The 14,851-nt window shown below is 62.1% G+C and overlaps 1 protein-coding gene across 1 annotated transcript in view; it reads left to right on the top strand.

Moving 5' to 3' along the window:
• Positions 1-14,851, top strand: part of FBRSL1 (fibrosin like 1) — a 92,015-nt gene that overhangs the window by 29,594 nt on the left and 47,570 nt on the right. The window contains 2 exon segments of the mRNA XM_058531180.1: positions 7,691-7,789; positions 10,150-10,185. Of these exon segments, the coding sequence (XP_058387163.1) occupies positions 7,691-7,789; positions 10,150-10,185 (135 nt within the window).

The following is a 14,851-nucleotide window of genomic DNA, read 5'->3' as shown; positions in this document are numbered from 1 at the left end:
TAACCGAGGAGGTGTGAGCCAGCCCCAAGGAGAGGGATCACTGAGTCGCTCTTTCTGGAGCCTCTGACTCCTACTCACAGCCCCCAGCACTCCCTCCTTCCCGCCGGCTCGCCCGCGAGTCTCACAGGTGGCTGCATTACCATGCTTCACCGGTAGGCGCTGCCATCCGCCGGGTGGCGCCAGCCTGAAACAGTCTCTGCGTTGACTTGAAGAGGGGTGTGTTGAGTGTGTGCAGAGCCGAGGCTGTGCGGGCAGCCTTGTCGGGGTGGGGAGGGCTCTGCACACTCAAGCATCTGCATGCTCCCGCCAGCCCCGTGCTGCGTGAGTTTGCGTACACTGTCTGCAGAAGTGCCCCCTCCCTGGGCGGCCTTGCCTGTGGCCCTGCCATGAGGACAGAGGCTCCAGAGATAGCTCCTACCCAGGTTCACGAAGGACTGGATGGAGAGTGCAGACCTCCAGGGCTTAGGTGTAGGTGCAGGAGCTTGGGTGGGGGGGTGCAGGTTCAGCGGGATCTGGAAGCCCTACTGAGCCCCAGGGAACTGGGTGCCTGTTGCTGGTGGAAAATGCAAGTAGTCGGGGGTCCAGGGGGCCAGCCAGGCCTGGGGTCACACAGGGGGCTTCCTGGGCAGAGCTGCGGTTTACAGCCCTGGGGAGTGAGGGAGGGACCAGAGGGGTTGCAGGGGCAGGGGGGGCGCAGGGTCCTCGGGGGAGAGGATATGGAGGGGAGAGGATTGGGGGGATAGGGGGAGGGAGGACCAGAGGAGAGGGGGTCCAAGAAGTAGGGGGACCCAGAGGGGCTGGGGGGTCCAGGGAGGAGGGGACCATGGGGGAGAAGGGCCAGAGGAGAGGGGGCCCTGGGGGGAGGAGGGCCCCTACACCCTGGCAAGGCCCAAGCCTTAGTTAGACCTTCCACTGTGAGGGCTTGGGGTGGACGGATGGGCCATCACCCGCCCCATCCGTGCCAGGCACCTGCTCCGGGGTTGGTGGAAGGCTTCGGGGCTCGCAGGACACGCTGGACACCAGGGATCTGGCTAAAGGAGTGAGGACTGTGGGGTAGGGCGCTCTCATGGACGAGCACAGCTCCAGCCTCTCAGGCCAGCCAGCAGGGCCCCGGTTAGGGCCACATGCTTGACCTTTGGCTGGGTCCTGCTCAAGGGGGCGTCTTTACCTTGGGCGCAGGCAAGAATCACCCTGGGGGGCTTGGCAAAGTCTCTGAGACCCAGACCCACGGTGTCCAAACCCTGGGAGGCCCAGGGTCCTTAAAGCTCCCCAGGGGCACGGTTTGCACACGGGGTTCCCTGAGAAGTTGGGGTGCTGTGAGGAGCAGGGAGTGAAGGCTGGAGTGGCCGGGAGGAAGAGACTCTTCACTGCAGGCCTGGGTCGCCGCGTAGCCCGGAGCAGGGTGTCTGGGTGTGCGCACATGCGTGTTGGTGGGTGTTTTGAGTGTGGACGCGGGATGGGGCACCTGGGCTGCTGGCGGCCCCTGCTCGGTTTCTGCAGGGGTGTCGTGGAGCTGGCCGGGAGCACTGGTCCCAGTTCCATTCCCACCAGACTGACGGTGGCCCAGCTGACTGGGGCCGGGGGTGGTTGCTGTGCTTGGCAAGCGCCGGGCCTCTGTTCCCTCCCAGGGCTTGTTCCCTGGCTGGTCTGGGAATCTGTGCATGGCCTCTGCCACAGCCCCCTTCTCAGGATTCCCCAGGGTCTGGGGGCAGCAGCCAGGCCGCCCCCCACCCCTCCCAGGCCTGCAAGTGTGGAGGCCAGGCTGGCCCCTCCTTATCCTGGAGGCCGGCACAGGCAGAGTGCCTTCTACCTCTGGACAGGCCAGGCACTGGGGGAGGAGAGGCCTGGGGCAGAGCCCAGAGCACCAGAGCCCAGAACCCAGAGCCCAGAGCCCCTGTCTGAGCTCGTGTGTTTTCCCAGGAGCTCCAAGGGATGGCGCTTGTCTGTGGGTGAAACCATCTGATGGGGTGTGAGTGTATGACTCACCAGGGCTGCCACGTGTGACTGTTCAGGTCGTGCACTGCACAGCTCGAAGATGACCTGTGCATTTGCGGGGATGGTTTGCAGGCATGCGGCAGTCGAGTGCACTCTGTCTGCACAAGGCGGGGGGTGGGGGCTCTAGGGGTAGTAGGGGCCTTGTGTACACCTTGCTTCAGTTGAGGGTCTCAGCAGGGTGGTGTGCTCGCGGAGCACTAGGGTGGGTGTTGGGAATGGGTGGGTGTTGTGTATGGTTGTGGGTGGAAGAGGCCGTGTTGTGGAGGGGATGTGGGGCCCATCTGGGGGACATTGGGCAGGTGGGGTGTGTCCTGGGCTCTCCGTGTGCCTGCGTGTCTGCGTGTCCTTGTGATGCTCGTCTCTGGAGCTCCTGGTGTAGGGCTGGGGTCCCAGTGAGCTTGCTCACTGTTGGGAGTGAGGGGTGCCTGGGGCTCCTTGGTCAGCCCCTGGGATTCCCAGGCCTGGACGGTTTCCTGTCCCCCACGGAGAAGGCACCTGGTGTACAGCCAAGGGGGGCAGCCTGTGGGCACCACTGGGTCCCGCCTCTTGGGCCCCTTCTCAGCAGCACCCCCTGGACTGGCCGCCTATCCCTCCACACCCCCACACCCCCCACACCCCACCATGGGGCTGATCGCTTAGTGGAAGCACATGTTGCATGTCTGCAGCCCAGTGCCCTTGGCGGCTGGCCAGGGAGACAGACACTTTCTCCTGAGATGTACAGCAGGGCCCAGGCTGGGGTGGCCTGTGGCAGGGGGGTCACGGGAGGGGGAAGCCTGGTGATGGGTCACAGGAAGGGGATCTCCACAGGCGAGCTGCTATGGCCTCACTGTTACTGCCAGAAAGCTCAGGACCCCAGGTGCTCCTGGGATGCCCCAGTCTGAGAGTGGCGTTCTAACCCCACTGGTCTGATGGCAGTGCCCTAACCATGCTAGTCTAAGGAAAGTGTCTTCTCCCACCCTTCTGAGAGCTGTGACCTGACCCTGCCAGTTTGAGGGCAATGCCCTATTTCCACATATCCACCAGGCTGAAGGCGGAGTCCTGGCCCCGCCAGTCTGAGGGCATGTTCTGGCAGTGTGCCACCTTGCAAGAGCCAACTGTTACATGTTCGGGAATTACAAGCTGGTTGTTCAACTGTTGGTAGCTGAAACCAGCCGTGGTGTGAGTATTTACACTGCAGAAACTGCAGGTGCGGCATGTTAGGGCTCTCCACTCCCCCAGGGAGCCCCATTGCTCCCTGCTGTGCCATCCCCCGCTCTTCCCAATAGCCTCATGACTCGCCTCCTCGCCCTTCAAAAGTGTCACCTTCTCAGTGAGGCCCTCCCTGGAGACCCCATCCCTCTTCTCTGCTCTTGTCCCTCCTTAGCACCTGTGGCCATCTGCCGACCACATACTGGCTTCTTCTTTGTAGGCTTCAGCAGGACAGGCACTTGTGTCTGTTGAGTTCACTACTCAGAGCAGAGCCAGCTCATAGGCACTTGTAAGCATTGGGTGGGTGGACGGATGAATGGATGGATTGATGGGTGGATGGAGAGATGGGTGGGTGGATGGTGGATGGATGGTGGTTGGGTAGGTGGATCGTGGATGGATGGTGGTTGGGTGGGTGGTTGGTGGTTGGGTGGGTAGATGGTGGATGGGTTGGTGGATGGATAGTGGATGGGTGAATGGATGGATTGGTGGGTGGATTGGTGGATTGGTGGATGGATGGATGGGTGGGAGGGTGGATGGATGCATGTATGGATAAATTGGTGGATGAGTGGATGGATGGATGGGTGGGTGGATGGATAGTGGATGGATGAGTGCACGGGTGGGTGGACAGGTAGATGGATGGGTGAGTGGATAGGTGGATGAGTGGATGGATGGATGGGTGGATGGGTGAATGGATGGATGGATGGATGGATGGATGGATGGATGGATGGGTGGGTGGATGGGTGGATGGATGGATGGGTGGATGGGTGAATGGTAGATGGATGGAGGGGTGGATAGTGGATGAATGGATGGATTGATGGATGGGTGAGTGGGTGGATGGATGAGTGTATGGATAAATTGATGGATGGGTGGATGGATGGATGATGGGTCGATGGATGGATGGGTGGGTGGGTGAATGGATGGTAGATGGATGGATGGTAGATTGGTGGATGGATGGGTGGATGGTAGATGGGTGGATAAATGGATGAGTGGGTGGGTATGGATGAATGGATAGCTGGGTGGATGGATGGATGATGGATAGATGAATGAATGGATGAATGAATGGATAGGTGGATGGATGGGTGGATGGATGAATGAATGGATAGGTGGATGGATTGATGGATGGATGATGGATAGATGAATGGATAGATGGGTAGATGGATGAATGAATGGATAGGCGCATGGATGGATGGATGAATGGATAGGTGGGTGGATGGATGGATGGGTGGATGGATGGATGAATGGATGGGGGGTGGATGGATGGATGATGGATAGATGAATAGATGGATGAATGAATGGATAGGTGGGTGGATGGATGAATGAATGGGTAGGTGGATGGATTGACGATGGATGATGGATAGGTGAATGGATAGATGGGTAGATGGATGAATGAATGGATACCTGCATGGATGGATGGATGAATGGGTGGGTGGATGGATGAATGGATAGGTGGGTGGGTGGGTGGGTGGATGGATGGATGGATGGATGGATGGATGGATGGATGGATGAGTGGATGAGGGGATGGGTGGATGAGGGGATGGGTGGGTGGGTGGATGGATGGATGGATGGGTGGGTGGATGGGTGGATGGATGGGTGGATGAGGGAATGGGTGGGTGGATGGGACCACAAGGCCAAGGGGTGGGCACCTGCCCTCCCAGGGCAATCAGGGCACCCTCTGGCCTGGACATGGACTTGAAGGTGCAGGGATTCTGATCTCGTCTCTCCAGCTCCAGCTGAAAAAAGAGGCATGGCATTCCTGGACCCCAGGCATAGCTGGCCAGCAGCATTTCTGAGAGCTAGGAAGCAGGCAGGGCCACAGGACAGCCAGAACCCAACTTGGGCTGTTTGGGGTCCTGACCTGGGGACAGACATAGGATGTCTGATGGGATGGTGACCAGCCATCCCAGTGTGTTTGGGATTCGGGTGGTTTCCAGGACACAGGACTCAGTTTTACAGGATTTTCTGGAAAATGGAGCTTTCAGAACTAAAACCAGCCACCTGAGGAGGGATGACAGACCCTAGCCTGCTCCTCCTGCAGGACACCACGAGAGTCAGGATAAGGTGTCCGCACTGGGGCCCAACTCAGAGAGGAGACAGCTTGTGTGAGTGTGTGAAGTGGAATGAGGCATCTTTCCTCCTCACGTTTCAGCTGTGTAGGTTGTAGTTCAACCCCTACTTCCTCTCCTGCCTTGTTGGGTATCCTTGTGCAGTGAGCAACCTGCACAACTGTACATGGCAGCCGTGCACTGGGCCTTTCCTGTCCTTGCAGTGTCTCTAGGTCTAGCCTTCCTCTTCTCAGGCAGGGATCCTGCCCTGAGGCCGATCCAAAATGCTGTCCCTCAGCAGTGAGTGCGTGGCTTGTGGGGGTGATTGGCAATGATCAGAGCTGTGGGCCTCAACTGGAGCCACACCAGAATCCTCCAGAGGGCCTGATAACACATGGTTTGAGTTTCAGATTCGGCAAGTCTGGAGTGGGGCCTGAAAATGTGCATTTGCATTCCTAGTAAGCTCCTGGTGCTGCTGCTGCTCCAGGCACCCCAGTTTGAGAACCACCAGAGTAAGGCACTTGGCTTCTTGCAGAGGCTCCCCCAGCGGGGCAGTGAAGAAAGTCCCCCAGGCCCCTCCCTCTGCTTTTGGTGACGCTTGCCATGGGGCCCAGAGGCAAGACAGGCCCATGCAACGGGTGACAGCAGTGACACCTGGTGGCTTCTCGGTGCTGGCTGAGCAGCACAGAACGAGTGAGGCTGGCGTCCCAGGGCCCGTGATGGGGTCTAGCCCAGGGTGGACCAGCCCCGGGCGGGAGGGCGGGCCGAGGCCTGGGCCTCCGTGGGTGTGGCTGGCCCGCCTCCGGGAGGCCCCGCCCTCGCCTGGGCCCAGCTGCAGATGCTGGGTCTGCATCTTCTCCTTCACCTCTGCCAGCCGCACGACGCAGGGCCCGTGGCTTTTGGGGGCTGCACCCCCATCTTGGGGCCTGGGGTGGCCCTGAGGAGCAAAGGCTCTGAGGGGCTGCCTCGAGAGGGACTTCTGGCTGAGCCCGCCATGGGATCTGCAGGAGGGGCTCAGGCCAGGAGGGGGTTCCCCGGAACTCAGGAATATTCCGGAGCACAGCCCGTGCGCCTCGCTGACCCATCGTGTCCTTTGGTCCCAGTCGGAGTCTCTGGGCTGGATCAAGCGGCTGGACGTGGGGGATGGGGCCGCAGGCTCTGGCCTCGCTGACCTGGTTGTGGGCAGGCTCTGGCCTTGCTGACCGAGCTCTGAGTGCATGGGCACTGGGCTGTGAGGCCTGGGTGGCCGAGAGGAGGCAGGACGCTCGCACGTTGCCCCACGGGGACATTGGCAGCACCAGGGGCAGGGGTCCCTGGGTGCTGGGCTGTGTGCTGGCTGAGCACCACGACCTCGGTCTGCCCTGAGGAGTCGTCAGACACACAGACGAGGTGTGGGCAGTGTGTGCCCAGACATCGCTGTCATGGATGACAAAGCTGCAGGAACATTCCAGAACAGGGAGGCTGGGGAGACAGGAAGGTAGTGGGATGGCAGACCCCAGTGGGTCCTGTGGATAAGGCTGGGAGGTGGCCGAGAGCTGACGAGACCCAGCCACGAGGCCGCCGTGGTTTGGGGAGGAGATTCCCTGGGCGCAGGAGGTCAGGGTCGGGCTGACACGCGTTGCCTCCGCACAGCTTTGTGAGGTTTGAAATTGTTTCCAGGCACAGAGAAGAGTACCAGCAGGATGCTGAGTCCACTTTCTGCATGGTCGCTTAACCTCTCTGGGCCTTGGTCTCCTCCTCGGGGAAGCCGGCACAACGTGTCTGGTCAGGGCTTTTATGTGAGGAGCAGAGAGCTGAGGACTGGCCCACGGCGCAGCCAGGCCTCCGGCAACACTGGCCCGTATGTGACGTAGCAGCAGCAACCCTACGGGGTTGCTGAAGGGAGTGGACGGGGGACCGTCCACTCCCTTCTGCAGATGGCAGAACTAAGGCACAGAGAGGTTGAGTAATGGCCCTAGGTCACACAGCGGGGAGTGGCAGGGTCACACCCAGCTCTGCAGACCTGGCAGCCCTGACTGCCCACCCTGGGACTGTGGTGGAGACTGAAGGAGGCCTGTGTAGGGAGGGGTGGTGAATTGCCCCTGGCCTGTCTTGGCGGCCAGGTGACCGGCTCCCTGGTGCAGTGGGCTGGGCGGGGTGGCCCACTGGCCTTGTCCCCCCCAGGAGTCTGGCTCGAGGAAAGGAGAACACAGCTAACGGCAGTTTTATGTCCTTGTGTGCCATTTGCCCTTCTGGGTATTTCTTCCCTTTCTGGGCTGTAAACGGCTAGCTCTGCCCCTCCTGGCCCCTCTCCGAGTTTCAGCCCAAGGCGCTGGGGTAGCCTGGGACTGGGTGGGGGTGACCAGGTGGGGTCGGGTCAGAGTGAGGAGCCTGACCCTGGCTGTGCCCCTGCCCGCCCTGCAGGCAGGGCCACTGCTGCAGAGGGGTCAGGTCTGTTTGCTGAGCCCGTCTCTCCCTGTCCCCAGATGAAGGTTGCAGTGTCCAGAGGGGGCGACAGTGACGATGACAGCTTCCATGAAGCCCCCAGCTCCCAGAGGAGCAGCTCTCGGGACCAGCTCAGTGACGTGAGTACCCTCGCTGGCTCGCTCGCCTCGCTCGCTCGCTCGCTGGGGTGGAACGTTCCTGAGTGCCGGGGTGACCTGCCCCCGACCTTCAGCAGACACTGCAAGCCATTGGCTTAGGGCCCCCAGAGTCTCAGCAAGTGCTCTGTGTTCGCAATTAGCATTTTGCCTTCATTAAAACGCGATTTTTCACTAATTAGGATTTCCCCATTAAGAGGGCTTTAAATGAGGAACACGATTAGGCGCTGGCAGGAGCCCAGGGAGGAGGCCGAGCTGGGGTGAGCCCCTCCGTCCAGCTAGGGGCAGGCGCAGGGCGGGAGGCCACGGATGGGGATGTGGGCGGGGAGGCAGGGCTGCAGGGAGGGGCGAGCGACTCTCACAAATGTGTTTATTAAAAAACGGCAGTGGGAGGTGCTTCGGGAGGGCTAGTGGGTCTCGGGCTGCAGGGAACGTGCTGGAAGCCTTGTCGGCTCAGGCGGGGGTGGGGGTGGGTGTCCGTTGGCGGTGGCCCACGTGGAGGTGGGGGAGGCCCGCTGAGGCATGAGCCGGCCTGAGTCTGGGCACAGGCCTCAGTTCCTGGAAGACTGGCCCCTGAGCTCAGGTTCCTGGGGGCGGGAGGGGGCCTCAGGCCCGGGTGGGGTGACCCAGACAACACGCAAGGGCTGCCACTTGGGATTTGGCCAGATGAGCGGGCTCGGTAGCCCTCCAGGGCTCCTGGGTCTCCCTCCCCACAGGGAGGTTTCAGGGCCCAGAGCTTGGAGGTGGGGGGAATGGGGCAGGAGAAGCAAAGCTAGGAGTGGGCACAGGGCGTGGGGGGGGCGGGGCCCTGGAGGAGGGGGGCCCCGGGGGAGGGGCCCAGAGGAGAGAGGCTCAGGGGGAGGCGCAGCCCCCAGAAGAGGCCTTTGTCTTCCTTGACCCCCAGCTGCAGAAGTGGCCGCAGAGCGGAGACGGGTCTTCCGTGAGACTAAATAGGAGGAGTCGTCTCATTATCATTTAAATGGCGGCCGGGGGAGCAGCCTGGCGGCGAGGCGCAGGAGGGCCTAATTGCCTGGCCCCCATCTTGCTGCCACAAGATAGGAAGGATGCTGGTAATTGTCTGGGGCCGGCTGCCCCAGTCCCAGCTCCTCTGATTGCTACTGGGTGGATGAAGAGGATTCTGGCACAGCACAGGCAGCTGTGAGGGCACAAGCTTGGGGGAAGTTAGGGCACCCACCCACCCCACTGCAGGGCCTGGGAGGGGGCCCGCCAGGTGAGCTCTGCTGGCCGTGACCCCCAGTAGCCAAGCTGGGACCTGGCCTGGGTCTGCCTGGGGAGGGGAGGGGTCCCCTAGCCCCAGCCAAGGCTGGATGGGGGTGTTCTGTGCAGAGTGGAGCGTCCCGGCCACAGTGGGGGGGCCCCCACTCCCCCTGTGGTCACCCACCCTCCCAGAAGAATCTTTGCATTGGGGCCTGGGTTCCCACCCAGCTTTGGACCCTGGTCTGTGGGTCCCGCACACCTCAGACAGGTCCCCCCACCCCGCCCAGCCCGTCACCAGATCCTGTCTGCCCATGGTCTGTCACAGCAGCTCTCCGTCCTCTCCTGTACCCCGCCCCGCCAGCTTGTGCCTCAGGGCTCAGCCCTGGGAGCTTGTGAAACTCCCAGACCCACCTCCTAACTGGGTTCTCCCATCAAATCTGAAATGCCCATTCGAGCCAGAGGGAACTGCATCAAGCACTGTCGGGGTTACCCTCACAGGACCTCCCGGGGTGGCCGCTGGTCTCCAGGCCACAGCTCGCCCTAACGTCATAGGCCCTGAGGTTACCTGTCCAGCTCCTCCTCCAGGAAGCCTTCCCCAAGGTCCCCCTGGACCCTGTGACCCTGGGAGGCTGGTGGGTGGCAAGGGGCAGGCCAGCCTCCCCTCCGTGTGGCCGCGCATAGGTAGAACCAAGTGCGGAAGATGGGCCTGGCCCTCTGGGAGGGGCCAAGACCTGGCCAGGGGCTGAGCACCCCCTGAGGGGACGTGGGGGCTTTCCCATCTCTCTGTTGGGCTGGGCCGCATCTCCTGGGTCTCAGAGTGAGGGTCCTGAGTACAGGTCCTCAGACACGGCCACAAGGCTGTGAGGGGCTCCGTGAGGCTCAGCCGTGTCCTCTCTGCGGCTGCAGTCCTGGCCCCAATCCGCGTGGCCCCGGCCTGGTAGTTCCAGCAGAAGGCCCGGGAGTGGTCTGATGGGCCTCTCTGGGGGTCACGGCATCTGCACCCAGGTTGGGCGCTCCAACTGCTCAGGTCCTGGGCTGAAGGGGTGGTCCTCAGAGGAGGGGGTGGTGTCGGGGCTGCGACCCTGTTACTGACTGTCCTTCCTTCCTGCCTTCCTTCCCTCGCACAGAGCTCGGCGCAGGCGGTCTCCGGCAGAGGCTACTCTGTAAGTCTCCCACCCCTGTGCTACCTCCGGCCTGCATGCCCCATCCCTCTGGAGCCCCCTACCCTCCTGAATGCTGCCCACCCCCCCAGGCCGGAGACCTCAGGGTGGTCCTGGCCCAACAGCAGCAGACTGGAAGAGGGGTTTGTACAGGGCTGGGCATGGGGCCAAAGCAGGTGGAGATTTAGAGGGAGTGTCACGCCTGGGGTCCTGCCCATGAGGGAGACAGGCTGGCCCTGCAGCCATGACCGCCGAGGAGTGGGTGGCAAGGTGAGACCCTCTGCCTCTGGGCTCTGTCAGGCGGCACTTGGAGTTGGGGGGGTGCCGTGGGTGTGGAGCAGCCACCCCCCAGCGCCCTGATGCACCCACACCACGCTCAGCTGGCCAGAGCCTGTTGTTCAGGCTGGACACTGCATGAGACATGAGGCCCTGGCTTCCAGCTCCTGTCCTGGCCCAGGGGCAGGAGCGAGCCGGCCTGCTGCAGCCTGAGACTCCAGCTGTGCGGGGCCACCCTCCCTGCCCCCAGCCCCTGTCCCCTCCTTATGACTTTATTTCATTTCCTCTTAAGTATCAGGAGGAATGTTAATGACACCGTAAAACCCAGAGCTCCATAAAAGCCATTTCTGCAGATTTATGGCCGATTCGGCTCGTTGGAGGGCGGAGGCCTGGGCTCCGCCCGCCTCATCCTGCAGCCCTGATTTACTGCGAGTTCCAGGGTCTGAAGGGCTGGCTCCCTAAATCACAGCGGCTTTTTACAGGGTGTGTAATTAACCCATTAATTCCCTGGGTGGCAGGGACAGCCTGGATCCCTGCCCCCCTCAGCTGCTCTGACCCCAGGGTCTGTCAGCCCAGCCCGTTCTGCCTTCTGGTTCTACCGACGTCAGGCAGTGTCTTCAAGCCTTTGACCTGGGGGGCGGGACACTTGTGGGCTGTGGTCCTTGGTGCCGCTGGAGGGGTATCTTCCTGGGGAGGACTCTTGCCCTCCTCGGGCAGCCTTGGCATGAGCTGTGGCACGGGCAGCCTTCGTGCTCTCGTCCGTTCTTGCAGTGGTGGTCAGCGGGCCTGTGCTGCTCCTTCCTCCCACGGGCCGAGTGGCTCCCACACGCCAACTGCTCCCGGAGTTGACCGTGTGGAGCAAGCAGTGCTCTGTCCAGGCACTGTGCTGGGAGCAGGGCAGGCGCTCTGTCCAGGCGCTGTGCTGGGACCCGGCTCCAGGGGAGCAGGGCAGGCGGTCTGTCCAGGCGCTGTGCTGGGACCCGGCTCCAGGGGAGCAGAGCAGGCAGACCTGCCGATGTGGGAGGCGGCCAGTGTAACACGCTCTGTGACGCAGATCGGGTTGGAAATTGCTGGGACCGTGACGGGGAGCCCAACAGGTGGGCGGAGAGACATGTGCCGGTCCTGGAGCGTCCCCCAGGCCAGGCCCAGGGACGCCCCCTTTGGCACCTCTTGCCATGTCTGGGACCCCCAGGGTGGCTGGGGTCTCTCTGCCTTGAGCTTTCTTGCTAGGGCCACTGGGACGCCCTTCTGCTTCCACATCGCCCGGCGTCAACCATGATCTCCCCAAAACACTGCTTTGAATGTTTCCTGGAGAGGAGCCCGTAATTAACATGCCAGCTGCTTGCTGCCTAACCCCCACGGCTGCTGCACGGGAGCTACGGATGGTGGCAGGGAACAGGCCCGGCCTGCTGCTCGGCCCTGGGGGTCCCACACAACGTCTGCAGATGGCCCTGGGTGTGCACACTGGACTCTGGCGTGTGCAGACATGTTCATTAGGCCCTGGTGTGAGCGGCTATGTCTGCGGGTCCCTGACATGTGCTGACGGGCGTTGGAGGGCGTGCATGGTTGACCTGGCCCGGGTGGCCCTCTTGTCCAGTGGCGTGGGGTTGCAGAGAGCCAGGCCCTCTCAGAAGCAGAGGCCAGGTGGAGGCCGTCTGGCCCTGGCTGGAGGAGCTGGAACCGGCCCAGGTGACCCTTGCCCAGCAGGAAGTGGGGCAGGGCTGGGGTAGGCAAGTGACCCAGCTGCAGTCCTGCAGAGAGCTGTGAGCTCAGCCCAGATGCCCTCATGCACCGGGTCCCCCAGGGCTGCATGGAGCTGTGGGCCCTGCCTGCCAGGAGGCTGGGGGCTGGGGACCAGCTGGGCTCAGGGCAGTGACCCCACCTCCAGATCAGGACTTCACCACGGGGTCCACAGACGCACGGGTGCACGCACTCAGGTTGTGGCTACCGTGTGCGTGTATGTGCATGCGCACATATGTGTGCGTGTTCCAGGACGGGTCAGTGTGGCGTCTGCACGTACCTGCCCTGCTTGTAGCTCGAGTGTGGCTCTGTGAGAGAGGAGCATGTGCTGTGTGTGGACACGTGTCTGTCATGTGTGTGCCTGTGAGGGGGTGTCTCCATGCGGCTGTGGTGGGGCTGTGCACGATGCGCCTGCTAGTGTCACGCGTTTCTGCCTGGGCTGTCAGTGTGCGTGTCTGTGGATGCAGCACATGCGCATGTGTGTGCACGTGGGAGCGTGCATGACACATGTGGAATCTGTGTGTGAGTCTGTGTCTAGGAACCTGTGTCGGGTGCAGCACGCTGCATCTGCGTGTGGATGACTGAGTCTGCAGGCGTGCCGTGTGTGTGACCCGTGGTCACAGGGCATTGCATGTGGGTGGGTAAGTATGCCCCTTGCCACCTGTGTGTGTCTGCAGTTGGGGCCTCAGCCCAGCAGGGGTTGTGCCCGTCCTTGCCTCTTCCCAACAGCGTCCCCGCGCTCAGTGACAGGGCGTTTGTCATGTGACTTGGTTTATAGACCGTACTTAAAGGGGTTTAATTTGCTGAGATTTATCCCCAGCAAATCCCCAATTATTGCTCATCTTCAACAGCTTCTGTCCCAAAAGCTCAGCGCGGCCTCCCCAGCATGCCATCAGATGTTCGTCAGCGCCATAAAATTAGTTAGAAAGTAATTTTCTTAGTTTGGCTGCTTACAGCCAAGGACACGAGGATCCGTCTCCTGCTGAGGCCGGGGGCTTGGGGGTTTCCTTTGTTAAAGAGAAATGAGGATCTAGATGCCTGCTGAGGCCGGGAGGCCAGCCCACCCTCCCTACCCCAGTGCGCGGAGTGTTCTGGAAGCGGCCAGTGCCCACAGAGGTAGGCGACCTGTGATGAGCCGGGCGGGTCTCAGATGGCCTGGGGCGTTGGCTCCTCTTGTCCTCACGGCCACCTCCAAGGTGGACGATGACCCCCCAACCTCTAGATGAGGACATCGGCTCAGGGGTCAGAGAGCCCACTGCGGGCACCCACTGCCAGGAGGGGCCTCTGCTCAGGGCCGTGCTCCGAGCCAAGACCCCGGCAGGCAGGCCTCCCCACTCTGGGCACACCCCTGAATCCCGTGGTCCCCTCCTTCCCAGGTGTCCTCCTCAGCCCCAGTCACCATCAGGAGGAAGCCCAGCCTTCCCTCCACCGCGCCCCCCCCACACCCTGGCTCCCTCTGCCTGGCTCGTCCCAACCCCTCATCCCTCACGCCCAGGTCTTCTCAGCTGAGCTCGCACACCTCCTCCCCTTACCTTGGTTTGGGCGCGTTAAGGTGTGAAAGGAAGATGCTTTCTTGGTCCCTCCTCCTTCAACAAGTACTTGCTGAGTGTCAGCTCTGCCCCAGGCTGGAAAGGAACCACACAGCGACGACTCTGCCTCACAGGCACACGGTCTAATGGAGAAGGTGGCAAATAAAGCAAATACGAAGCGTCCCTGCTCGGAGGTGGTGGGCTCACGGAGGAAAGGCGGGAGGGAGGGATGAGAGGGCAAGGCAGGGGCGCCAGTTTACATGGAGGCGGGAGAAGGCCCAAGCATGTGGTGACGCAGAACAGCCAGTGCAAAGGCCTTGAGGCGGGAGGTCCACCACATGCGAGGAACAGCGAGGGGCGGGCCTAACCTTGACACCCCATGAGGTGGAGCCAGCTCAGGGTCCCAGCAGAGCCACTCCAGGCTGGGCAGCCTGGAGGCCAAGGGTGTGTGTGTGGGAGAGCTGGCCTCCAGGCCAGACGCTTCCAGAAGGTTGAAGGGCGCAGGACGCCCACTGGCTCATCTGGGTGGGCAGAGCCACGTCAGCCCCCCTCACACAGGGCATAATTAGCTGACTGGCTTGACTGTCCTCGGGGGATTTCTGGAAATTGATTTTACGGCTGCAGACCACTAATTTCCCGGAGAGCCTGCTAATGTCCTGGCACCTCCTGCCATAGCACAGCCTGTCCCCTGGCTCAGAGGCCTCCTCACGGTGGGCTCCTGGCCAGAGTGGGTGCCTTCGGACGTGGCCGAGCCCAGCTGGTGCCCTGCCACGGGGCCGGGGAGGGAGGCTGCTGCCGCCTGTGGCGTGTCCCTGTCTGTTCCCTTCACCCCGGAGCCTGGGCAGCGGGGCAGAGTTAAAACGCGTGCCTGGCGTGGGCCAGACAGCCAATATGTGGGCTTGAGGGCCCAGGCTGGCACCATGCCGTCCCCGTCAGTTGCTGAGGAAGTCTGGAGGGGTGGGACACGGGGGCTCGGGGTGGAATACCCCACATCTGGGGCCTCCGGGAGACGCCCAGGGCTGGGGTCATGGAGGGCTCCTTCACTCCCGTGCCTGGGGCCTGATGCGGGCTCATGGTTTGGGGCTTTAGTTTCCCTGATGTGACCTCTCTGTGGTCCCTGCGTG

The sequence above is a fragment of the Diceros bicornis genome, chromosome 35 (genome assembly GCF_020826845.1).
Source record: "Diceros bicornis minor isolate mBicDic1 chromosome 35, mDicBic1.mat.cur, whole genome shotgun sequence".
Classification (NCBI taxonomy): Eukaryota; Metazoa; Chordata; class Mammalia; order Perissodactyla; family Rhinocerotidae; genus Diceros; species Diceros bicornis.
This window is presented reverse-complemented; position numbering and strand designations above follow the sequence as displayed.